General features: G+C 36.7%; 1 protein-coding gene and 4 non-coding genes across 5 annotated transcripts; all 5 read left to right on the top strand.

Moving 5' to 3' along the window:
* The first annotated feature begins 305 nt into the window (after window positions 1-305).
* On the top strand, window positions 306-24,115 carry LOC127852231 (60S ribosomal protein L13a-like). The gene is made up of 7 exons (XM_052386116.1): window positions 306-381; window positions 3,945-4,017; window positions 9,399-9,464; window positions 9,694-9,795; window positions 13,887-14,032; window positions 15,104-15,226; window positions 23,997-24,115. Exons 1-7 carry the CDS (start codon window positions 319-321, stop codon window positions 24,078-24,080), a joined length of 657 nt encoding a protein of 218 aa, XP_052242076.1. The 5' UTR covers window positions 306-318; the 3' UTR covers window positions 24,081-24,115.
* LOC127854326 (small nucleolar RNA Z195/SNORD33/SNORD32 family) lies at window positions 16,268-16,349 on the top strand. Its single transcript, XR_008037035.1, has one exon. It is a non-coding gene; the product is annotated as a small nucleolar RNA Z195/SNORD33/SNORD32 family (small nucleolar RNA).
* Window positions 17,303-17,384, top strand: LOC127854325 (small nucleolar RNA Z195/SNORD33/SNORD32 family). Its single transcript, XR_008037034.1, has one exon. It is a non-coding gene; the product is annotated as a small nucleolar RNA Z195/SNORD33/SNORD32 family (small nucleolar RNA).
* Window positions 18,504-18,585, top strand: LOC127854324 (small nucleolar RNA Z195/SNORD33/SNORD32 family). The gene has a single exon (XR_008037033.1). It is a non-coding gene; the product is annotated as a small nucleolar RNA Z195/SNORD33/SNORD32 family (small nucleolar RNA).
* On the top strand, window positions 19,949-20,032 carry LOC127854323 (small nucleolar RNA Z195/SNORD33/SNORD32 family). Its single transcript, XR_008037032.1, has one exon. It is a non-coding gene; the product is annotated as a small nucleolar RNA Z195/SNORD33/SNORD32 family (small nucleolar RNA).
* Window positions 24,116-27,870: the final 3,755 nt, after the last annotated feature.

Here is a 27,870-nt window from a genome sequence, read left to right as displayed (position 1 = left end):
ATGCTATTCGATACAACTAATTGCAGTTTCATTTACGGACATTAGTGTTTAAACTGGACTGATATCTATTGACTAGGACGCAAGCGGAGACTGAAAAATCATCTTGGGATGTGATCGGAAAACCACGTTCGAAACATGACTATTTACAAACAATGAGGCAGCATAGGACAGGCAGTATCCATATAAAGTAATTTACTGATATGAATATTTATATCTTTATAAATATACGTGTTCAAATGTGTTCTAAAAGTAGTGTGTAACCTATAAAGAATAGTACGGTGGCGTGTTGTACGAAAAGAATTATACCCTCGGTTTTGCATGCTCACGTGTGAACCCCTGTTCTCTTCCTCTTTTTATACCAACATGGGTTTTAGTCGCAAGGTATAATGTTCGTCGTAGTGAAAACTTAAATTGTCCAGACTTGTCATAAGATATCCAAGTATCTTGTGTTGAAAAGAAATCAGTAACAGCTTAGACATTCACTAAACTTTCAGTGAATGTCTAATTATACCGTTTTAATTGTTTATTTTAATCTCCACCTCGATGAGTGGTAACGTTAAAAATGCAGAATAAAATGCATCGCTATGAAATTGTTTCATTAAGTATTTATAGAAAACAATAATTCATGATATGTGTTTAGTTCTTAGTAGACTCTATATTTTTAATATAAATTTCATAAATTGCATAAGTTTAAATTGTGTCAAAATAAGTGAAAACTGGTTCTGAATCTGAAGAGATGAACTCGTGAATAACATTTATTTGGTGTCAATGTCTATCATTGTGTACTGTAAAGACAAATGTTTGCTTGCTTATTTGCCTTAAACATGTCTGTTAAAGGGATCTTTTCACGGTTCGGTTAATTGACAAAATTGAAATGTTTATTCAGATTCGCAAATTTTCGTTTTAGTTATGATATTTGTGAGGAAACAGTAATACTGAACATTTACCATGGTCTAATATAGCCATTATATGCATCTTTTGACGATTTAAAAACCTGAAAATTATAAAGCGTTGCAACGCGAAACAATTGAACAATTTGTAGAGTTCTCTAATTCAAATAGTTTTTATCCGATCTTCACCAAACTTGGTCAGAAGTTGTATCTAGACAATATCTAGGTCAAGTTCTAATATGGGTCATGCCGGGTCATAAACTAGGTCACAGGGTCACTTTTGTGCATTTCAAGTATTTAGCATGGTGTCCACTCTCTAATTGAAGTAGTTTTCATCCGATCTTCACCAAACTTGGTCAGAAGTTGTATCTAGACAATATTTAGGTCAAGTTCTAATATGGGTCATGCCAGATTAAAAACTAGGTCACAGGGTCACTTAAACCATTTCAAGCATTAAGCATGGTGTCCGCTCTCTAATTGAAGTACTTTTCATCCGATCTTCACCAAATTTGGTCAGAAGTTGTGTCTAGACAATATCTACATGTAGGTCAAGTTCAAATATGGGTCATGCCAGGTTAAAAACTAGATCACGAGGTCACTTAGTGCATTTCAAGCATTCAGCATGGTGTCCACTCTCTATTTGAAGTAGATTTCATCAGATCTTCACCAACTTTGGTCAGAAGTTGTGTCTAGATGATCTGTAGGTCAAGTTCAAATATGGGTCATGGTAAAGTTATCAAGTTGTCCAAAGCCTTAAATCGGGCGTATCTTGTGACAGTTTTGCACTCTTGTTTAATTTTATTCTTGATGTTTTACTGGAGCTTTTTACATTTATCAATATAAAGCATTTAATGACAAACTTCAAAACATGCCAAAATCTGTGAAAAGGCCCCTTTAATGTTAAGCTAATAAAATACACATTATAAAAGAATATTTATTTGCAAAATATTTCTTTGTCAATAAACATGATGGTATTACTGGTTGGCAATCAAATTTAGGATGAAATATGCATTTACATTACTAGTACTAGCAGTCTCCGCCAAACTAGTCAAATTTTTACAGGACAGTAGGTCCTGTAAACTGGGAAAAAATACAGGACCTCCTCTTTTTTTACAGGACCTTCCGACTACATAAATCAGGTGGTGCCGGTCGTTTTCCACCGGGAGTCGCTCCCTCGTAATATCGTAGAAACATTTTTCAAACAGTTTTCAAACTCGGCGATAGCGTTTGTTGATTCTTGTTGCTAAGTCTCAGTGCGCATGTAAGAGAGGAATCTGGTCAATACGGCCTAAACCGACGACGGCCTAGATAATTGATCACCAGCCTTTTTCACGCAGGGACATTGACAGTCAAGATCATGACATTGCGAATGAAGATGATCACAATTATAAATAACTATCTCGATTACGTCAATACAAATTGATATTTGTATCATTTAATAATCAGATTTATGATTATCTTAATCAGCGACTAGGCCGTCATGGATTAAGACCGTCCTGACGAGCATTCGTCATATGGTAACGACGCAAAAAAATGGACCAATCGGGTGCATCGCAAAATTCCGTAGAGTAGAGCGTTGGAACGGAAAGACGCGATCGCTAATTTTATACCGCGGAAAACTTTCAGAGCCGTAAAAACATAATCAACAATTTCGTTCTTTTTTTTACCGGACAATCGGTCCTGTAAATTACACCGACAGGCCGGACCTTAAAAATTTTAACAGGACATGTCCGTCGGTCCAACCATGTTTGGCGGAGACTGTACTAGATTGCATAATTAAAATGATGTACGCATCTTGTTACATTTTCATGTCAGGGGTTTTTTTTAGAGAAAGGGGAAGACGCTGGACGCTGGGTGAAAGGGGAAAAAAGAGTGCGAAAGAGACATATTAGGGGAAAAAATAAAAACTGTTCATTTCAATGTCTTTAACTCATCAAAAGAGGCTTGTCTCTGTCCTTTTTTGTTCTTAAACACATTTAACACGTATTAAAGTCAAAGTCCTTAATAAAGTTGCAGGTGTAGATCTAATAATGGAAAATGTTTTCAGCTATATTTCTGTACTGGGGCCGGGGGACGATGTCAATTTTGTGATTTCAATTTCATGATGAATGGGTTGACGACCTTGATCTGCTACAGTATTGGAAGGGAAAGGATCGGCAGCTGCCGATTGTCTACTTTCACTTTCACAATGTTCGATGTTGATTACCTCAGAATCCTGCTAGGTTATAACGGTTTTCGATGATTCTTTCTTAAAAAAATGCCTCGATGCGTTCAGTATCTTCCGAGTCCGAATGTTTTATTTTGTTTGTGTAAGAATGCCAATTGTGAGACATTTTTTTCTGTTTTCACGTTTTATATCTTGGCTTGCATATAGCCCGGATGAAAATTCGACTGGTTTCCGGTAATTAATTGACGAAACACGCTTCTCGCGCAAGACCGGTATCCAGTAAAATAGTCACATTATTATTACGATTAGTTGCCCAGTTTACATGACGTAATTTAAGAGCTATATTTAGAATAACTGGGATTCCCAGATTTTTTGTGTTCGTCTGGAGAGAGAGAGAGCGAGGTCGTTGTACTTGGTGCAATTTGGATAATTGTCGAATGCCCAAAGGAAAAATAAACATTTCTTTGAGAGAAAATATTATATTTTGGTGAAAAATGATATTTTTGGTGGGGAAATTGTATTTTGAGGGGAAAAATTCTGGTAGGGGAAGACGCCGAATATCGGCGTCACTTTCTTAGTAAACCCCTGCATGTAATCTTCACATTCAAATATAACATGCACCTCGTCTTCTGGCAAATATTATATTCACAAGATTATTGAAACCAGAATATGTTTGTAGTTTTCACTAGTGTCCAACATTTACATAAATATATTCAACCACTTGGTTGGTAGGTCCAAACAGTATGCTACATGCCCATTTTGAGGGATCATCAGTAAGGATAATATGCAGCATTAAACTGACAAAAGCTCACAAACCAACATAATCTGTTTAGCGATGAAATGCTCACTAATTGCTTGGTATTGATCGTCTCTGATTTTACTTTCAGCCCATCCTGATTGATGCCCGTGGGCATCTTTTGGGTAGACTGGCAGCAGTTGTTGCAAAAACCATTATTAATGGTAATGTATATAAATATTTCCCAGCATGGCCCTTGCTACACTTTGGGGGATTGGTGGCGGGGCCCTGAGAGGGGGAAATTTCGCGTCGTTTTGGGCGATATTGGGAATTTTAGAAGATCTTTTCACAAACCATTCAACACTTTAAGTTGCTATATTTTAATGTAATTTACATAAATATACATTTAATCAAAGGTAAGAAGCACGATACCTAAGGCCTAAATTAAAATTAAGTTTGTTTGCCCTTTACCGACCGACTCACTTTTTACCCCCCGACCCAAATTTTTTTTTGTGATTTCTGAAAACTTATTTTTTCATTTTCGTATTTTTCGCCGGTCATAAAAGAGCCGACTGCAATATTTATTCCCTGTCCATTCTTAACGCCTTTGACCGATCTAGGTCGCTTCGATAGTTGGAATTTCCTATGCTGAGCTTGTCGAGTCGTCGCCTAATGACAACTGAATTACGTTTTGGTTTGCAAATGTAGCCTAATATATACGATTTTACGTTGCTATCCAGTATCCACGAATCTGTCTATATATTGCGGAGGATACCGACGTATTCCGCTTGAGCACGCCTGTTATTAAACACGTCAAAGATGGCGGCAAGCAGAAGAGAAATTGCGATTAACAGCGGAAATGATAAATAACATTCAAGTTAACGACCAATATCATATGGTTATTAGTCCCCTACCGGTTTCACCGGAGGGGACTTATGGTTTGCACTCACACTTTTCTGGATCCTGCGACAACTTAAAAAGTTCTTAATATTTTTTCATAACTTGGAACATGGATAGATGGCAATATGGACATTATGCACGTCATTTCATTTTGTTCCTACCTCAAACATTGTGGTTGCTATGGCAACAAATAGACTAGAAATACTGCTGAAAATGGTGTTTTTAGCTCACCTGAGCACAACGTGCTCATGGTGAGCTTTTGTGATCGCCTTTTGTCCGTCGTGCGTTGTGCGGCGTCAACATTTGACTTGTTAACTCTCTAGAGGCCACATTTATTGTCCAATCTTCAAGAAATTTGGTCAAAAGATTGGTCTCAATGATATCTTGGATGAGTTCGAAAATGGTTACGTTTGCTTGAAAAACATGGCTGCCAAGGGGCGGGGCATTTTTCCTTATATTGCTATATATGGCTATAGTAAAATCTTGTTAACACTCTAGAAGCCACATTTATTGTCTGATCTTCATAAAACTTGGTCAGAAGATTCATCCCAATTATATCTTGGATGAGTTCGAAAATGATGCCGGTTGGTTGAAAAACATGGCCGCCAGGGGGCGGGGCATTTTTCCTTATATGGCTATTGTAAAACCTTGTTAACACTCTAGAGGCCACATTTATTTTCCAATCTTCATTAAACTTGCTCAAAGGATTTGTCCCACTGATATCTTGGATGAGTTAAAAATGGTAACCTTTGCGTGAAAAACATGGCTGCCAAGGAGCGGGGCATTTTTCCTTATATGGCTATAGTAAAATCTTGTTAACACTCCAGAGGCCTCATTTATTGTCCAATCTTGATGAAATATGGTCAGAAGATTTGTATTAATGATATCTTGGATGAGTTCGAAAAAAGTGAGGTTTGCTTGAAAAACATGGCCGCCAAGGGACTGGGCATTTTTCCTTATATGGCTATATAAGGCTATAGTAAAATCTTTTCAACACTCTAGTGGCCACATTTATAGTCGGATCTTCATGAAACTTGGTCAGAAGATTCATCCCAATAATATCTTGGACGAGTTCAAAAATGATGCCGGTTGGTTTAAAAACATGGCCACCACGCGGGCGGGGCTATTTTCCTTATATGGCTATTGTAAAATCTTGTTAACACTCTAGAGGTCACATTTATTTTCCAATCATCATGAAACTTGGTCTGAAGATTTGTCCCAATGATATCTTGGATGAGTTCGAAAATGGTTTTGGTTTCTTTAAAAACATGGCCACCAGGGGCAGGGCATTTTTCCTTTTATGGCTATAGTAAAACCTTGCTAACACTATAGAGGCCACATTTATTGTCCAATCTTCATGAAATTTGTTCAGAAGATTAGTTTCAATGATTTTTTGGAAGAGTTCGAAAATAATAATGTTTGCTTGAAAAAAAAGGCTTCCAAGGGGTGGGGCATTTTTCCTTATATGGCTATAGTAAAATCTTGTTAACACTCTAGAGGCCACATTTACTGTTAGATCTTCATGAAACTTGGTCAGAAGGTTCATCCCAATAATATCTTGGACGAGTTCAAAAATGATGCCAGTTGGTTGAAAAACATGGCTGCCAGGGGGCGGGGCATTTTTTAACCAGGTTTTCCGAAGGAAAAAACTGGTTATAAGATTGGCGAATGCGGGCGGGCGGGCGGAACAAGCTTGTCCGGGCCATAACTATGTCGTTCATTGTCAGATTTTAAAATCATAGGCACATTTGTTCACCATCATTGGACGGTGTGTCGCGCGAAATAATTACGTCGATATCTCCAAGGTCAAGGTCACACTTTGAGTTCAAAGGTCAAAAATGGCCATAAATGAGCTTGTCCTGGCCATAACTATGTCATTCATTGTGAGATTTTAAAATCATTTGGCACATTTGTTCACCATCATGGGACGGTGTGTCGCACGAAAGAATCACGTCAATATCTCCAATGTCAAGGTCGCCACGACTAAAAATAGATTTAAAAAAAAAACAAACTTACAAAGGGGGTTAATTTTGTTTGTTCATTTCAAAAGTTCAGTTTGAGTTTTCTCCCTTTATCAGATTTTTTTTTCACAATGAAAACCTGGTTTTGTGACAATTTTGTCCCTTGTCCTTAAATGGCTATAGTAAAACCTTGTTAACACTCTAGAGGCCACATTTATTTTTCGATCTTTGTGAAACTTGGTCAGAAGATTTGTCATAATAATATCTTGTTATCTCGGGTGAGCGACTTTGGGCCTTTCAGGCCCTCTTGTTTTCTGGATCCTGCGATAACTTTTAAGTTCTCAATATTTTTTTCATGAAACTTGAAACATGGATAGATGGCAATATGGACATTATGCACGTCATTTCATTTTATTCCTACGTCAAAAATTCTGGTTGCTATGGCAATAGATCCTGCGATAACTTAAAAAGTTCTTAATATTTTTTCATGAAACTTGAAACATGGATAGATGTCAATATTATATGGACATTATGCATATCATTTCATTTTGTTCCTATGTTAAAAATTCTGGTTGCTATGGCAACAAATAAAAAAAATATTCTGACATTGGTGGAATTTCTGACAATGGTGGAGCTGGTAGGGGACTTTTATTGCTTGGCAATAGTCTTGTTAGGATATAATTTAATGAGTGTGTCAATGAACACAAAATACTACGGTTGAGATAAAAAACAACAAATATTTATTAGAAATCTGCACCGAAAATGTGCGTCACGGAAATGAGTGTTGGAAAATTGGAGTTCAGTCTAAGCAAGAGGCTACTCACAAAGTTAAAGCATGTAAGATGAGTATCGTTTGTAAATGAAAAGAGACAAACATGTTTTGATTTATATGCTAGTGGATCTGTGTATACTCAGATTCATACGCATATTCTGCTTTATTATGTTTGTCACACTGTGCAGTTTACTGAAATAGGTTGTCAAGTGCAAGATATTGAAAGGTAAACAAATTAAATATATTATTTTAACTCTATTTAACACATTAAGTTTTGTGATTAACACAACAAGAACGCTAAAGCTTGTTTGTTAATATTTGTTAATGTTTTCCCCATATGATATTTAATTTAAAAATACTGAATTAAATTAATACTCTTAGAGGTTATGATTAAAATTAATGGTGTATATAAGAATCTATAGAGTATTGCAAGTTTAATATGCATGTGGAGGGATATTAACTAAACATTGTCTTCATGGTAAGAAGACATTAAAGCAGCACTTTATAATATAAAAATGCTGTCAAACATGAACTTAAAAGCAATTTTAATTCTGTTTCGTATAATCATATAATGCTTAATGTTTCCCAATTTCATGGTTTATCACGCAATTTTCCCCAATTTCATGGTTAATCAGGCTAATTTTCCAAATTCAAACGGCACAGGCTGTAAGAAATAAAAGCAAAAAAAAATCACCATTATTTGCAAGAAAACGGCAAACAAGATATGGTTAAGCTTCATGTACAGTGCTCCAGCTAGGCCTAAATCGAAGGGCGCCGCGCCCTGCCCTCCCGAACCACCGCCCTGCCCCCCCCCCCCCCCCCCCCCCCCCCCCGAACCCCCGCCCTGCCCCCCCCCTCTAAAAAAATAAAAAATATTTTTTTTTTTTTTTTTTACATATGATAATTCATAAATCTCTTATTTCATTGTAATTATTTTAATCCTCATTGTAGACATTATATTTGAATGGTTTAATAATAATGGGAATAATACAATTATTTATAACATATAAATTAACATGCAATAGGAAGAATTCCAGAAACACCCGCGCGCTCGAACGTGCCCTTTTTACAAAATACAGCGCGTCGAAAGTGCCCATTTGACAATATACTGCGCGTCGAAAGTGCCCTTTTGACAAAAAAGCCCCCCTGCCCTTTTCAAATCCTAGCTGGAGCACTGATGTACATAGGGCTTCGTACACTGTAACAGTGTTTAAATAACAGTGTTTTAAATATTCATAGACTATAAAGGTATTAAAAATAATTATTTGACTACCTACCTACCCACCTGTAAAATCTATGGTCGGTAAAGGGCAAACCAACAATATTTTAAGTGTGACCTAACCAGCTGGCAACAGCTTCTAGATATTAAAGTAAAAAAAAAAAAAAATTTTTTTTGGGGGGGGGGGATTTTTTGCTGAAATAAGGGGAAAAATAATTCTTTTTCATGCGGCAGTAAAAAGTACAAATCGAGGGCCCTGCCCAGTGTACCATAATTAGTAAATAATATATTAAAATCTCCCAAGTGTATGAGACGAAACATAAATGTGCTTGTGGTGTTATCTTTACTGATTGAAAGAAAAAAATATTTGGATGTATTTACAGAACAGAATAGAACAGTGCTTTATTCGTGTTCACAGTAGCAAAACACTAACACATTGTAATAACATCAGAGCTTAGTTTTAAGAGAATTACACAAACCTCAAACAAACAGTAGTAAATTATGTGGGAAAGAGGCAATGTTAAAATTCTCCAGTAGAGAGTTGGTAGAAAGCTACTGAAAGCAATTGTTACGTCACACAGGGGTACACAATAGACCACATTCCGCAAAAAGTTAAATAAATTTCATTTTGCAAATATCTAGTCGCTGATGCCAACCAAACAATTGTTTATAAAATGTGGGATTTATTTTTTATGTGTACCAGGTATTTTGTGTGAAATATTTGTAACGTAAATATCTTGTGTTTCCTTTCAGGTCAGCGTGTTGTAGTGGTGCGATGTGAAGGCATCAATATTTCTGGAAATTTCTACAGAAATAAATGTAAGCACCTTTCGTTTTGCAATTTATAATTAGATGATGAATAATTTATATGTTGTATTTATATGTATTTTAATGATAGCCTATGGATGTTGAGAATGAATGTGCAGTGTTTGAAATATACAAACATGAATAATTGTTCATAATCTCTTCTAAGTTCATCATAATTTGCTTATGTTTACCACTTTTGACATGGATAGTCCACTTAAATAGTTGATTGTGTGTGTTTCAGTGAAGGCTTTGAATTACATTAAGAAAAGATGTAATGTCCAGCCTAAGAGAGGACCTTTACACTTCCGGGCTCCCAGCCGTATGTTCTACAAGGCTGTTAGAGGTAAGTTTAACAGAATGTGTTATAAGTCGCTGCTTTTCTATTTCTGAATTCACAACTCAAGATTGCAATGAGGTTTCCATGGTTATACTCTTACTGACAGGAGTAGAGCTTTCCCCCAAGGTTCTGTTAAGGAAGAGACCCATACTTATGGGTTATAGTTTTACTTTATTTAATGTTTCCTATATTATTGTTAATTAATACATAACTTGAGAGCATAAATGAGCACACACAGAGATCAATTTGGGAAATTTAGGAACAGGGGTATTCAGCAATGAATAATTAAGGCACCGGATTACCCCTGAGTTGGAAATTCAGGCACAGGGGTGTTGTTTGTTGGTGGATTGAACAAGAAAGTATGTTAAAACTTAAAGGTTTGATGATATCACCATGAAGTGTAGATGTACAAGGCATTTTTTATCTCAAGTGACCCAAACATAGATTTTTTTTGCCTTTGAACATACAGTACAGGCACTGTGTACGTAAACAAAAACGCCTGTCCGCGGTGTTCACTTTTCCCGATGGGTGACATTTGCGGGGGGGGCGGACACGCTACTGACCATGGTGTTTGGCGAACACCCGAAAATCGCCGCGATGTCACGCTATTGAACACCCGTGATCACCGCGATGCTGGGCAGCCACCATAAACACCTGTCTGTGAAAGTCATTGACGCGCTTTAAATGTAAATGTGTACAAAAGAAAATCATATCTACATGTAGATATTACATGCAGGGTTGTCATTATGATTGTAAACAAAGGATTATTTTGGAAAAGTAACCGATTCGGCCGGGGGTCAAGTGGGCTGCCTAGGCCCCCTTGTAGGTCCAAGGCAAGGCCCTGGTAGGGGGGTCAGGGGGCAAAGCCCCCCGACCGAAAACGAATTCTAGACATTTTAGGGACAAAATACTGCTATTCTCAGAGCATAAAAAGTTAAAAATGAGGTCTAAAAAGAATAGAAAATTTTAAGATTTTCACATGTTTAGTATACTGTACGCGTCTTTCTTTAAATTAAACCAAGTACTTTTCATTCCGGATCGTGATATAACTTGTCAGGTCATTCATGCATGTTGACCTATACGTATGCATAGTTTGGCAATCTCAAAACACATTATTTACCTACTCATTTCATTATGTGTTATGCCCATTTGTATAACAAAATGCATTATTTAATTGACGTATTTTCAAATGCGTATAATTTAATGTGTTATCCGAAATGATTTTCAGATTTCATTATTCACGGAAAATTAAGAAAATTCTAGCAACAGAGACACATTTATCGTGTTTTTCATGCACAGATGAAAATCAAGCCAAAATTAGACTTCATGTATAACATCACGTCATTCTTCCTCGGGGAAAGCGTTGACTTTAATATTTAGATGCTGAATAACAAATTCGTAACGCAGAGGTCGCTAATATCTTTTATTTTGGTAGAAAATCGAAGAGCATTTTTTAATATGTGGAAACCTTTTCTCTAACTAGTTTATTACGCTCTACAGTGCTACATTCGTTGAGATACGGTCAGTAATAATCTGTGAAATGTACAGCTATTTGATACAATTTCACGTGGGGTCGGCGTGTATTCGGCTGCCTGAGCGCTGATTGGTTGACGTGCTTACCAAGAAGAATTTGATTGACAGCTGGAAAAGACAATATTGGCCACTTGCTGAGAGATTCATTGAAAACAGTAGCTCTTAGGCGGAGTAAATGAAATGACTAAATGGGCGTCGCTCTACTATACTACGGTTATTCCTCGTCAATTATTGTCGGTTTGCGTGATCAAAACTTCTGATAGCAATTTTTAAGATTCAGGAAAAACAACCGATTTTCTGGCGATTTTAACCGATGAATTCGATCGGCAATCGGTTAATAATGACAACCCTGTACACAGTCTTCGAAATTAGCACACGCCCGATCGCCTGTGGCGAGTAAAATTACTGCCGGGCACATACAAAAATTCACGTTTGTTGCCCGCCGGGCATGTAAATTATTGAAGCCAATTGACAGTTTAAAAAAAATAAAATCGTAAGCGGTTCTTGATATTTGCAGACCTATTTTTCAATTTTGCGAACAAACACCTTGCCGTAAGTTGTAAAACAATGAAATTCGATTGGTTTAACAACACGCACCTGCTTGCACAGGTCATCGTTTTTGTTTTTGACCGATGCAGTTCGGTCACATTCGGTTCTTATCGACGGTTTCTCTAGACATTAATCGAGAAGATGCTTTTTGAATCGATCATTTCAATCAAGTAATATGCTTCCGTTTTTGTCAATGTAAACAAATGTCATTGTCGACATAGAGGCAGTATCTTAGGTATGTTGATGGGGCTAAGCCCGATAAAGCACTTCCAAAATAGAAAATTGACAATGATTTAGAGAAAAAGGAAGCCAAGAAATGGTACGATGACACCAGAGAACGCTCTTTTCAAGAGCAATGGTGTAACGATCGACCGTCTTAATTCTAGTGATTGATTAGCTGTAATTGTATTCATTACTATTGAAACAAATGTTCTGCTTTACTATGTGTAGCATGTAAGTGTTAAAATGTTGTGATTTGTTATAATTTTAGTTAAAAAAGTTTGGGCATGTAAAAAATATGTTGGGCATGTAAAAATTCTTAAGTAACTGGCCTGACTGGCATGTAACTTTTCAAAGCTAATTTCGAAGACTGTGTACATGTGTATGCGTAATTTGATTCGGACAGTACGTAAGTCGGAAACGTAAATAAAGCATTAAGATGATCAATACTATTAACTCTTATGGTGTTAATCAATGCAATTGCCCTTTTTAACAACATATTCCGAGTTTCAAAGAAATCGAGAGTATTAAATCATTTATTTACTTGTGTACGACTTTCAGTACTGTCTGAATTTACGTATTGCATCCGTATGTTACGACACTTGTTTGCAGTCAGTATACAAATTACAATACAATAATTGTTTCAATAATGAAGGAACTGATACAGCGTAACGGTAACGATACAGCGTGTTTAAATTATATTTTATTAAGACTAAGAGGAAATTAGTTAATCGAAATTAATGTTGATGCCAAATTAAGCGCGAGATACCCCGGTACTTAAGTTGAAATTCACAACGAAACTTTTAATGGAAATTAAATGATCTCAATGTTGTACCCGCTACGAAACTTTTATTTACAAATAAAAACACCCACGCCAATTTTCGCATGCTTTTTAACAGAACAAAGAAATTAATTCATTTCATGTAGAATTTGTAACCTAAAATAATGTACACGATGTGTGCTAACCGTGTCTGGTTAAATTTGTTAAAAACTGTCCTGATTGGGCGCTTACATGTATTTCATCAAATCTTTAAATAGAATCATATGCCGAAATTCATTTGATACTTTCGAAAATTTCAAACGTTTGTGTTTATGACCCAAGATTATCGTCTATATTACCCACCCATAATTTGATTTTAAAAATGGAAATCAGGCATTATCGAGTAATGGATAAATATGGGAGAAGTTGCATGTATGCGATTGAGACAGTTGACACGTATGTATAGGGGAATCCAGAGACTGGTTAATACGATTACTACAGTTGTATAATCATTTATGAGTTCTCCATGGCTTCAAACTGTTAATTGAATAATCAAACACTCAACACTCCTTCAGGTGTAGTATCCTACAGCTAGGTGCGAACGCAGTTTTCTTTTATACTCGGCGTTTAAAAAGACAGAAAACACTGTCATGGGTGTGAAATACATAATTCATTATCACTTTTAAATAAAAGGGATCAATACAATACGTTTATGTTCAATTATTTTATTTTCAGCGAACACGATGAACACCGCAGTAAATATTATGGGTCCGCGGTGTTTCGCGTCGTTCGTCTTATGGCAAACGGTGCCCGCGACAAATGATCTGAACACCCATCGCGGGGTTTATATTTGTAACACAGTGAGATGAACACCGCGGCGAGTGGCGTTTGTTTTAAGTACACAGTGCCTGTACTGTACCTGACAATGAAGTGCATGGGTGTTTAGTATCATTCACTTCTGTGACATGGCTCTCTTTATACATGTATTGTGTGTACACAAATATCAAGTGTTGATGACTTGTTTTGTATTGTCCAGGTATGGTTCCCCACAGAACTGCCCGTGGAATATCCGCCATGTCCAAGCTGAAGGTGTACGAGGGAATCCCACCCCCATTTGATAAGCAGAAGAGAAAGGTCGTGCCCTCTGCACTCAAAGTGCTCCGATTGAAACAGAACAGACGGGTATTCATTGTTGTTATACTGTAATTGTAGACTGTATAGACTGAAGACTGGATTTTAAGTTTTTGAGTTTTTTCTGGCTTCAATCTTGTTAACGAAGTTGCTGTTTACAGTTGCAAAGTACTAAAATTGGGTATGGCCTTGAAAATGGCAAACATTGAATACTTGATAAAAAATTCTTAAACCCTAAGTACCTTTGATTGTTATTTTAGGCTTTAATTTTCCATAATAGAATTGTAATTTTGGGACAAAAGAGAGATTAAACACTTCCAGTAGACAACAAGTTTGTCCGCACAGGTGTGCAAATGCATAGACAGTTTCAGTTTCAAGTTATTTTTCAAGCATAAGTGGTATAGCTATCAAACATAAACCTAACAATGACCTTTTTGCTTGAATATATTTATAGTGTACCATTTTGAGCAATACTGTGGCTGATTGTTGTAGTTTTCAAGGTCTTAATGCACAGTAATGTCATTAATCAGCTCGAAAAGATGTGCATGAACAAAACAAATAAATGAGACCACTCACCAGTAAAAGTGTGGTACTTTGCTAAATTAGTTCACGCATAACCATTTTATTTTCCATGGATGTAATTTTTCAGCATGTTGTGAATGTTTTTAGCTCACCTGTCACGAAGTGACATGGTGAGCTTATGTGACCGTGTGATGTCCGGCATCCGTATGTGCGTGCGTGCGTATGTGCGTCCGTCAACAATTTGCTTGTGTAGACAGTAGAGGTCACAGTTTTCATCCAATCTTTATAAAATTTGGTCAGAATGTTTATCTTGATGAAATCTGGGTTGGGATTGTATTTGGTTTGTCAGGTGAGCGATTCAGGGCCATCATGACCCTCTTGTTCTTCATACCCGTTCGGTTAATGCAAACTACTTGCCAGGAGTGCTTGGCTTGTGAAACTTAATTCAGGCTGGTAGAAACTATAGTTAAGCCATGTAAAATCTAATTGCTTCGAAACAATACATACAAATAAAAGTAACTGTATGGAAACAGTTACCATTAAGTATAGTGAAATCTATGAGGTCTATTTGATATTTCTGAACCATGATCACTGTTTTAGTTCTGCGACCTGAACCGACTGGCCCATGAGGTAGGCTGGAAGTACCAGGGTGTGATTGGCGCACTGGAGGCCAAACGAAGTGTGAAGGCGAAGAAATACTACAAGACCAAGTTGGCTACAGATGTAAGCTGCCAGAATTCAGGCTATTATTTTGTGTAAAAATTATTGCCCTCCTGAGAAATGAATTTGTGACATGCAAGCCCCTATTCTCCTATTTATAATTGCTTTTGAGCCAGATACTGTTACTACAGTCTGTGTTTGCAATAAGTAACTTGGTTGGTCCTATATATTCTTCTTTGAAAAATAGATATCAAGTTAGACCAAACATAACTATTGGAATTCTCGATTTTTATACCTCTGGATTGAATAATAGGGGGTATATTGTTTTTGGCCTGTCTGTCTGTCAATCTGTCCCAAAACTTTAACCTTGGTCATAAATTTTGCAATAATGAAGATAGCACTAAGCAACTTGATATTTGGCATGCATGTGTATCTCATGGAGCTGCACATTTTGAGTGGTGAAAGGTCAAGGTCATCCTTTAAGGTCAAAGGTAAAATATATTCTTCAAAGCACAGTATTGTGTTTCACAAACAAAGCTCTTGTTATTGTTTTCAAAAGTGAACTATATTTTATCATATTTACATTAATCAGTTTGAAAAACATCTTTCCAAACTAAAAATGTTATAATGGTAGAAATTACAGTGATATCAGAGATAAATGAGCATTATATTGTACTTCACGATCAACTATAAAACAAAAGTATGTAAGCGAAGTACTTGAGAGAGTAATCGTGGGAGGTTACTGATTTAAGATCTCTTATTCATAAAATCAAAGCAAGCAGAATGCAATCCTTACAGGCTTGTTTTAATTTCAACCACTTTAAGTTTACATTTCATTAGCTAAAAGTAAAAACTGAACCAATTTTGCAAATTTTCTTTGCATTTGAAGCTTCACAATTTTATGTATGAATGATTGATTGGTAGAAAAGTTCCTATAGAAGCGATGTCTGATCGTTACAGATAGACACCTGGGATGAGCATTTCCCGAACTTGAATGTTGCATGAAAAGTTCTTAGAATGCTGAGGTGTTTCTGTTCTGTTGTTTCTCAAAAAAAGCACTTAGGTTGAGTTGAAATTTTAATTGTGTTCAAAAATGCATATTATTGTGTCTGTGATGATGAACCCACCGTGATTGATGGTTTTGTTACTAATGAAACCAAACACATGCACTACCATCTGAGACCCATGTTATGCCTTGTATTGTTAAGACCGATATTAACAGTGCTTTTATTTTAATTTTATGATCACTGAAAACATAAAGTACACAAATATGTCTTATTCCAAACTCAACTAATTGCTAGGAACACACAACTTTATTATCCTCTGCCAAAGGGGGAAGAATATAGAATTGGCAATGTCTGTCACTCAGTCTGTCTGTCTTTCACTTAAAATTTACTTGGCAGTGGATGTCAATACAACAAATTTACTTGTTTTTATATGCTCTTGTGTCACATGAATACGGGTATCAACATTATGACAAAATATTTATTGAATTAATTAGCAATTATAAACCTCGTGGATTTATGTCATTTTTGTTTGTACCTTATGAAAAGTAAAAGAATATTTTCGACTACCAACTATTGAGCTTTTTTCAAAAGTGAACTATATTTTGTCATATTTACATTAATTTAATCTGTTTGAAAAACATCTTTCCAAACTAAAAATGTTATAATGGTAGAAATTACAGTGATATCAGAGATAAATGAGCATTATATTGTACTTCACGATCAACTATAAAACTATGTAAGCGAAGTACTTGAGAGAGTAATCGTGGGAGGTTACTGATTTAAGATCTCTTATTCATAAAATCAAAGCAAGCAGAATGCAATCCTTACAGGCTTGTTTTAATTTCAACCACTTTAAGTTTACATTTCATTAGCTAAAACTGAACCAATTGTGCAAATTTTCTTTGCATTTGAAGCTTCACAATTTTTGGTATGAATGATTGATTGGTAGAAAATTTCCTATAGAAGTGATGTCTGATCGTTACAGATAGACACATTGGATGAGCATTTCCCGAACTTGAATGTTGCATGAAAAGTTCTTAGAATGCTGAGGTGTTTCTGTTCTGTTGTTTCTCAAAAAAAGCACTTCGGTTGAGTTGAAATTTCAATTGTGTACACAAATGCATGATATTATTGTGTCTGTGATGATGAACCCACCGTGATTGATGGTTTTGTTACTAATGAAACCAAACACATGCACTACCATCTGAGACCCATGTTATGCCTTGTATTGTTAAGACCGATATTAACAGTGCTTTTATTTTAATTTTATGATCACTGAAAACATAAAGTACACAAATATGTCTTATTCCAAACTCAACTAATTGCTAGGAACACACAACTTTATTATCCTCTGCCAAAGGGGGAAGAATATAGAATTGGCAATGTCTGTCACTCAGTCTGTCTGTCTTACACTTAAAATTTATTTGGCAGTGGATGTCAATACAACAAATTTACTTGTTTTTATATGCTCTTGTGTCACATGAATACGGGTATTAACATGACAAAATATTTATTGAATTAATTGGCAATTATTAACCTCATGGATTTATGTCATTTTTGTTTGTAACTTATGTAAAGTAAAGGAATATTTTTGACTACCAACTATTGAGCTATTTATATTTATGTTAATTAATAATCATGAATCTTAGCCTATTCCTCAGTGATAAATAGCAAGGGGTTGCTAGAACTGATAATAATCCTTTCTGTAAAATATTTTACGTGCTTGTCTTGCAAATGGAATAATTGACCGATCTATGAGATTTAAATTGACTAATCTACCAGATTTTATTGAGAGTGTGTTGAGCTTAATCAGGAAGCATAGATTGCAATTAGACCAGCCCATATGTTATTTTACCCCATTCCCAATGTAAAAAAGTATATATTTTTCCCAAATGGGACCTAAAAATTCCTAATTGAAGGTTTAAAAAAAGTATTTTATTTAGATCTCGACATTTGGATCATCTCCAATCGAGTTCTACAAGTAACATCTTAATAAATATAATAATTGAAAACACTTATTCTCAATTTTGAAGCAAAACAAAAATGCACTATTTTCCCAATTTTGGTCAAAACACAGTGATTTATCCCAATCGAAAGAGACCCGGCCCCATTTCCTAATGTTGAAAAAAAAAACACTGCCAACTTTTAAACTATGAACAGTGTAGGAGAAAACTGATTTACCCCAGTGTGCAATAAGTCAATTATATTGTCAAATACAGGAAGAAAAGAATCTTTTAAGTTCCTTTTTACCAAACCTGCTTTGAGAAAGGCAGGTCAATATTAAAGATATCACCTGTATTTAAAAATAATGCAATACAAATTGATGATCATGACTGGTCAGTGATGATGAACCTACAATGATTGATGGTTTTGTTACTAATGAAACCACACACATGCACTACCATCTGAGACCCATGTTGTGATACTGATTTCAATTTTGCTAGCCATTTAAAACAACATTTTACTCATGAACATTTGTTTCAATAATATCTGGGCCAAGTTCAAAAATGGTTCCTGTTTGTTGAAAAACAGGACCACCGTCTGTCGGGGGAAGTTTTCCATTAATTACTATAGTTAAAAAAAACTAGAAGTGGCAATTTCAGTCCCATGAAACTTTGCTCAGATCATTTGTTTTAAATGTATCTTTTCTTCATTTTGAAAATGGTTTTGTGCTATGGGGTGGTGCAGTTTTCCTTAAATGCCTTTAGAGAAACCTTTTTAGCGCTCTAATGGCCACATTTATTGACCAATCTTCATGAAACTTGGTCAGAACATTTGTCACAATTAAATCTCTGCTGAGATTGAAACTGGTTCGTGTGAGCAAAACAAATAGGTCACTTGTCCAAAAAAATAAAAAAAGCATCTTTACGCTCTAGAAGTCACTTTTCTTTTCAAATCTTCATGAACCTCTGTCAGAACATTTGTTCATATAATATCTCATCAGAGTTCAAAAATAAAATTGGGCCGAAAAATTAAATGTTCATTATTTTGAACTCAACCTTGTCAGGAAAGTTAAGTTCTTAGGGTCTCCGGAGAGCGCAGTAGGGCCCATGGCCCTCTTGTTTTTGGCATGGGGTCATTGCCTTTGGATTTGGAAACTTGGACCAGGATAGAGAGATAAACTAAATGTAAGTTGTTTATACCTTCACTTGGGAATTTTAAGCAGTCATTCGGGGAAAAAACACAAACTTTTTTACTTTGATGTGGGGCTGAATTGCGGTCCTAAATTGGACCCCCCCCCCAAAAAAAAACGATTGTAGATATGTCTAGTGGTGGTTGCTAATAACATTTTAAACTCTGCCCGAGATAATATGATCACAGGCTTGATGAGCAGAATTAAAGAATTCTTTTTAAAAAATCCGCTTTTTTCAGAAATTAGATACATAAAATTTCACTCTAAATGGCAATTAACAACCATATAATGCAGAATATCCATTTTGTCTCAAGACTGAAAAAGTTGCCTGTTAAAAAGGAATTGTGGTCTTATTTTCAATAGCTCATGTTGTGTGTGGTGTCCGATTTCCTATAAGATCTAAAATGAAATTATTTTATTTATCACATTTTGGTATCTATCATGCATATTTTTTATGCCTTTCTGAGAGGCATTTTTAAAAGGCAGATTTGTTTCAAGTGACATTATGTGCGGACAAACACGTAAGAAAACCAGTATTTGGTGGATTTCATCCACATTTGCATTAGTAATTACTGCTTTCATGTGTGAAACATGTACGGTCTATTTTTATTTATTTTGCTCGAAATTGTGTTAATGTGTACTGCAAAGGTCTGTGATGATAAACTCACCGTGATTGATGGTTTTGTAACTTATGAAACCAAACTTTCATGCACTACCATCTGAGACCATAAATATTTCCAGATTGGTGGTTCATTGAATATGGTTTATACTGGAACATAAAAATAGAATATTGTGAAAGTCAATTTATATGAACATTGATTGATATAGCGGAGATGTATAGACAGTAATTGTGTCGTAACTACATGAGGCAGTTATTAAGATGTTCTGTTTTTTTTTTTTATAAAAGAGTTAAAAACCCAGTAGATTCACAGGAACAAAATGTAGAACAAACAAAAAATCTAGTCAATTTTGTTTAAATGTAAATAAAAACATTTATTGAAATGTTTTTTTTTTATGCCCCCTTTCGAAGAATAGGGGGTATATAGTGTCAGGAGCCGAGCGGTAGCTGTGATTTTTTACTTTCTTAAACTTTTCCAAACTTTAAGCTTTTGTTCAAGTTTAACATAGAACTAAAATGGACTCTGATAAACAGTAAACTAAGAATAACATTTTTCCTATTCAGTTGTTTTTAAATTGTCAAATAAAATTGCCTTTTACTATAATTTCTTCATTTCTACACTGATTTTTAAATTGATACTGAACATCTCTTATGACAATACGGTCAATCTCAACTATGTAAGGCCCCATTACCAACCCTGGGGTGCCCTGCCCATAATAGGCCACACCCACCCAAAATTGTCTTTTACTATAATTTCTTCATTTCTACACCGATTCACTTCTAATTGATACTGAACTTCTCTTATGACAATACGGTCAATCTCAACTATGTATGGCCTCATTACCAACCCTGGGGCGCCCCGCCCATAATAGGCCAAACCCACATAGGCCACGCCCACCCAAAAATGCCTTTTACTATAATTTCTTCATTTGTACACCGATTCACTTCAAATTGATACTGAACCTCTCTTATGACTATACAGTCAATCTCAACGATGCATGGCGCCATTACCAACCCTGGGGCGTCTCGCTCACATAGGCCACGCCCACCCAAAATTGCCTTTTACTATCATTTCTTCATTTCTACACTTTACTTCAAATTGATACTGAACCTCTTTTATGACTATACGGTCAATCTCAACTATGCATGGCGCCATGACCAATCCTGGGGTGCCCGCCCACATAGGCCACGCCCACCCAAAATTGCCTTTTACTATAATTTCTTCATTTCTACACCGATTTACTTCAAATTGATACTGAATATCTCTTATGACAATACAGTCAATCTAAAATATGTAAGGCCCCATTACCAACCCTGGGGCGCCCCACCCATAATAGGCCACACCCACCCAAAATTGTCTTTTACTCTACTTTCTTCATTTTTACACCAATTCACCTCTAATTGATACTGAACTTCTCTTATGACAATACCCTCAGTCTCAACTATGTATGGCCCCATTACCAACCCTGGGGTGCCCTGCTCATAATAGGCCACACCTACATAGGCCACGCCCTCCCAAAATTGCCTTTTACTATAATTTCTTCATTTCTTCACCGATTCACTTCAAATTGATACTGAACCTCTCTCATGACAATACAGTTAATCTCATCTATGCATGGCTCCATTACCAACCCTGGGGCGCCCCGCCCACATAGGCCACGCCCACCCAAAATTGCCTTTTACTATAATATCTTAATTTCTACACAGATTCACTTCAAATTGATACTGAACCTCTTTTATGACAATACAGTCAATCTCAACTATGCATGGGGCCATTACCAACCCTGGGGCACCCGCCCACATAGGCCACGCCCACCCAAAATTGCCTTATAATATAATTTTTTCATTTCTACACCGATTTACTTCAAATTGATACTGAACATCTCTTATGACAATAAGGTCAATCTCAACTATGTATGGCCCCTTTACCAACCCTGGGGCACTCGCCCATAATAGGCCACACCCACCCAAAATTGTCTTTTACTATAATTTCTTCATTTCTACACCGATTCACTTCTAATTGATACTGAACTTCTCTTATGACAATACGGTCAATCTCAACTATGCATGGACCCATTACCAACCATGGGGCGCCCCTGGGTCAAACATGCGGCGTGGGGATACGCGTCTGCCTCTGCCACGCCATTTCTAGTTTGCTTCTTAAATAGAGATTTGTTAGAGACAATCATTATGCTTCCCCAAATATTTTTTGGGGGAGCATATAGTTGCCGCTTCGTCTGTCCGTCCGTGCACAATTTTTGTCCGGGCTATTTCTCAGCAGCTAATGACCGGAATTCAATGAAACTTTATGGGAAGCTTCACTACCAAGAGGAGATGTGCATATTATCAGCGGGTTCTGGCCGGATGATTTTTCACAGAGTTTTGGCCCTTTGAAATTTTCCATTAACTGTACATATAGCGCAATTCTTGTCCAGGCTATTTCTCAGCAACTTATGACCAGAATTCAATGAAACATTATGGGAAGCTTCACTACCAAAAGGAGATGTGCATATTATCAGTGGGTTTTGGTCTGATGATTTTTCACAGAGTTATGGCCCTTTGAAATATTTCATTAACTGTACATATAGTGCAATTCTTGTCCGGGCTATTTCTCAGCAACTAATTATCGGAATTCAATGAAACTTTATGGGAAGCTTCACTACCAAGAGGAGATGTGCATATTATCAGCGGGTTGTGGTCAGATGATTTTTCACAGAGTTATGGCTCTTTGAAATTTTCCATTAACTGTTCATATAGTGCAATTCTTGTCCGGGCTTTTTCTCAGCAACTAATGACTGGAATTCAATGAAACTTTATGGAAAGCTCACTACCAAGAGATGTGCATATAATCAGCAGGTTCTGGTCGGATGATGCTTATGCTCCCCCAAAATATTTAATGGAGAGCATTTTGACAGAATTACGTGCCCTTTTTATACTTAAAAAATTGAAAATTTTGGTTAAGTTTTGTGTTTAGGTCCATTTTATTCCTTAAGTATCAAAGCTATTGCTTTCATACTTGCAACACTTACTAACTATCATAAGGGGACTGTGCAGGCAAAGTTATGTAACTCTGACTGGCATTTGGACGGAATTATGGGCCCTTTATATACTTAGAAAACTGAAAATTTGGTTAAGTTTTGTGTTTTGGTCCACTTTACCCCTAAAGTATCATAGATATTGCTTTCATACTTTGAACACTCGCAAACTATCATAAGGGTACAGTAAAAGGACAAGTTGCATAACTCTGGTTGTCATTTTTACGGAATTATTGCCCTTTTTTGACTTAGTAACTTTGAATATATGGTTAAATTTTGTGTTTCGATCCACTTTACGTCTTATGTATCAAGGCTATTGCTTTCAAACTTCAAATACTTTCATGCTTTCATGAGGTTACTGTACCTGACAAGTTGAATTTTACCTTGACCTTTGAATGACCTTGACTCTCAAGGTAAAATTATTAAATTTTGTTAAAATTGCCATAACTTCTTTATTTATGATTAGATTTGATTGATACTTTGACAAAACTACTCTTACCTGACATACCACAATAGACTCCACCCAAACCATCCCCTGTGCCCCCCCCCACCCCCCCCCCCGAATCCTCCCCCTCCCTAATTATTTTTTTCTCCCCCCACACCCTCACACTTTACCCCCCACCCCCACCCCACCCCCCCTCCCAATTTTTTTTTTTAAACTGTTAAAAAACACAAATATTTATTTTTATTATTTTATTTTAGAAATATCATCCAACCATTGCACCCAAGAATCCCCCCCCCACCCCCCCACCCCCGAAAATGTTTTTTTTTTTTCCATTTTTTTTCGCATTTTTGGAAGATAATGTAATAAATGTCCACACCCCCACACTATACACCCCTCTTCTCTCCACCCCTCCCTCCTTTGTGATTGAAATTGAGAGTCCCTTCACCTTTAAAAAGAAAATAGATGAGCGGTCTGCACCCGCAAGGCGGTGCTCTTGTTTTTCTTGCCTCATGACCATGAATTACTTGATGAGCAATTAAAGTTAATCTTTACCAGTGTTATACATTATCTAATTTGTTGACTGTCTCGTTGCAGAAACTGCGACAGAAGGCTCGCGCCAACGTGGCCCCCAAGATCGCCAAGTACCAGAAGATCATTGAAGGCTATGGCTTCAGATAAACTGTTACCTTGTCAAATAAAGCTGACCACAGTGATGCTGAGTTGTTTTAACAGTCTGTCTTTATGTTTACCAGAATTGATTAACAGTAAATTTAATCCATTTATGCCTAGCATCTAGAAAAAAGGCCTTGGCAAACAGCGTAGACCCAGATGAAACGCCGCATCATGCCTCATCTGGGTCTGCGCTGTTTGCCTAAAGGAATTTCTTTAAGAAATATTCTAAATATAGAAATAAATATACTAGACATCCCTAATTGGAAATAAATTGATCCAATTTAGAAGGATGGGAGAGTCCACTAGGCTTTAATGGGTTAAGTATTCAATAAATTCCACATGCAGCCTGAGGTTATGACCGCTTTGAAGAAAGTGCTATATAGCAGTATGTCTAAGCCTCCTGCTGTCTATAGGAAAACTCCCATCTCGGCCATGATTTAGCCATCTATTGATGGATTTTAAAATAATTAAGATGGAATGTTTACCATCATAAGATGATGTGTGGTGTTACTTCCATCTCTCTACCTCAAAGGGAAAGTTCACATTTACAGATCAAAGGACGAATTTGGCCATAAAATGGCTTGTGCGTTCTATAACTTTGTCGCACATAATGCAATATTAAAATAACTTGTTGGTTATCACCACCAAGAGGATATTGTGTTGAGTCTGATAATCATCTCCATACCTCAATGATCAAGGTCACACGTATTAAAAGGTCAAAAGTCAAATATGGTGCTTAAAAGCTAGTTCAGACTTTGTCATTCATAATGCAATTTTAAATTATCTTTTCACAAATGACCACCAAGGGAAGACAGCAGGTATCTACTGTCTAATCTAGAAGGTGAAGGGCACTCATAATAGTCGAGTGTAGTGGTATTGAGAAACAAAAGAGGATAGACATGATGTGGTATTCATGACGTCCTGTGGATAAGTGTTTTGTCGCCGTGGCGTAGTGGATATCGTGTCCGCCTATCGATAGGCAGTTCACGGGTTCTAACCCTACTGATAGTGATCTTCGATTTCCACCAAAGACACCCAAGTACTGGTTATAGACTGAGGAAATGGACTGGAGAAAATTTCAATAAGCATAAGGCTTTCTATGCAATCAAGCTTAAAAAAAAATAGGTTTAAACTAAACTGTCTTGTTTCAAAAATTAAGAAGACAAATCTGAACTTGAGGGCAAAACTTTACGCATATTTTAAACTAAAGATGAATTAAATTCATACACGCACAAACTAACGGTATTGACTTCAACAATTTGCTGAAGGCACAATGGGAGCTTGATCTGATTGAAAGAAAGTCGTGTCTGACTTGCAACTTGTGTGCTGTAAGTTACGTTCACAAGGCAACTTATGTGCTGTAAGTTACCTTCACGAGGCAACTTATGTGCTGTAAGTTACGTTCACGAGGCAACTTATGTGCTGTAAGTTACGTTCACAAGGCAACTTATGTGCTGTAAGTTACGTTCACAAGGCAACTTATGTGCTGTAAGTTACGTTCACAAGGCAACTTATGTGCTGTAAGTTACGTTCACAAGGCAACTTATGTGCTGTAAGTTATGTTCACAAGGCAACTTATGTGCTGTAAGTTACGTTCACAAGGCAACTTATGTGCTGTAAGTTACGTTCACAAGGCAACTTATGTGCTGTAAGTTACGTTCACAAGGCAACTTATGTGCTGTAAGTTACATTCACAAGGCAACTTATGTGCTGTAAGTTACATTCACAAGGCAACTTATGTGCTGTAAGTTACATTCACAAGGCAACTTATGTGTTGTAAGTTACATTCACAAGGCAACTTATGTGCTGTAAGTTACATTCACAAGGCAACCTATGTGCTGTAAGTTACGTTCACAAGGCAACTTATGTGCTTTAAGTTACGTTCACAAGGCAACTTATGTGCTGTAAGTTACGTTGACAAGGCAACTTATGTGCTGTAAGTTACGTTCACAAGGCAACTTATGTGCTGTAAGTTACGTTGCCTTGTTATGTGCTGTAAGTTACGTTGACAAGGCAACTTATGTGCTGTAAGTTACATTCACAAGGCAACTTATGTGCTGTAAGTTACATTCACAAGGCAACTTATGTGCTGTAAGTTACATTCACAAGGCAACTTATGTGCTGTAAGTTACATTCACAAGGCAACTTATGTGCTGTAAGTTACATTCACAAGGCAACTTATGTGCTGTAAGTTACATTCACAAGGCAACTTATGTGCTGTAAGTTACTTTACAAGGCAACTTATGTGCTTTAAGTTACGTTCACAAGGCAACTTATGTGCTGTAAGTTACGTTCACAAGGCAACTTATGTGCTGTAAGTTATGTTCACAAGGCAACTTATGTGCTGTAAGTTACGTTCACAAGGCAACTTATGTGCTGTAAGTTACGTTCACAAGGCAACTTATGTGCTGTAAGTTACGTTCACAAGGCAACTTATGTGCTGTAAGTTACGTTCACAAGGCAACTTATGTGCTGTAAGTTACGTTCACAAGGCAACTTATGTGCTGAAAGTTACATTCACAAGGCAACTTATGTGCTGTAAGTTACATTCACAAGGCAACTTATGTGCTGTAAGTTACGTTCACAAGGCAACTTCTGTGCTGTAAGTTACGTTCACAAGGCGTTTTAACACATAAATTAATTTACGTTTTCAATTCCATGTACAATTCAGAGTGTGGTGCATAATTACAAATGAATACATGACCAAGTCGCGTTCTGAGAAAACTGGGCTTAATGCATGTGCGTAAAGTGTCATCCCAGATTAGCCTGTGCAGTCCGCACAGGCTAATCAGGGATGACACTCCGCCTTAACAGGATTTTCGTGTAGATGAGCCTTCCTTCAAATGAAAAATACAATAAAAGCGGAAAGTGTTGTCCCTGATTAGCCTGTGCAGACTGAATTAAGCCCAGTTTTCTGAGAACGCATCTCATGTTATTAGCTCCACTGGCCAGAGGCCTGCGGGGCTTTTGTCATGGTCCTGTGTCCGTTGTGCGTGCATCCGTGCGTTAACTTTTCCTTAAAACATCTCCTAAACTACTGGTCCAATTCTGATGAAATTTCACAGGAATGTTCCTGGGGTGAACCTCTTTCAAATTTGTTCAAATTATGCTCCTGGGGTCAAATTTGACCCTGGCCCCGGGGTCACAAAAATGAAAATTTGCTTATATAATGCCTATTTTGTGAAAACTTTCAAAATCTTCTCGTCCATAATCATAAGGCCTAGGGCTATCAAATTTGGTATGTAGAGACATCTAAAAGTCCTCTACCAAATTTCTTCAAATTATGCCGCTGGGGTCAAATTTGACCCTGCCCTGGGGGTCACAAAGGTGAACATATGCTTATATAAGGCCTATTTTGTGAAAACTTTCAAAATCTTCTCGTCCATAACCATTGGGCCTAGGGCTATCAAATTTGGTATGTAGAGACATCTAATAGTCCTCTACCAAATTTTTCAAATTATGCTCCTAGGGTCAAATTTGACCCTGCCCCGGGGGGTCACAAAATTGAACATATGCTTATATAAGGCCTATTTTGTGAAAACTTTCAAAATCTTCTCGTCCATAACCATTGGGCCTAGGGCTATCAAATTTGGTATGTAGAGACATCTAATAGTCCTCTACCAAATTTCTTCAAATTATGCCCCTGGGGTCAAATTTGACTCTGTCCCAGGGGTCACAAAATTGAACATATGCTTATATAAGGCCTATTTTGTGAAAATTTTCAAAATCTCTCGTCCATTACCATTGGGCCTAGGGCTATCAAATTTGGTATGTAGAGACATATAATAGTCCTCTA

The sequence above is a fragment of the Dreissena polymorpha genome, chromosome 12, assembly GCF_020536995.1.
Source record: "Dreissena polymorpha isolate Duluth1 chromosome 12, UMN_Dpol_1.0, whole genome shotgun sequence".
NCBI classification, from domain to species: domain Eukaryota; kingdom Metazoa; phylum Mollusca; class Bivalvia; order Myida; family Dreissenidae; genus Dreissena; species Dreissena polymorpha.
Note: the sequence above shows the minus strand (reverse complement) of the source record. Positions and strands in the feature narration are given on the sequence as shown.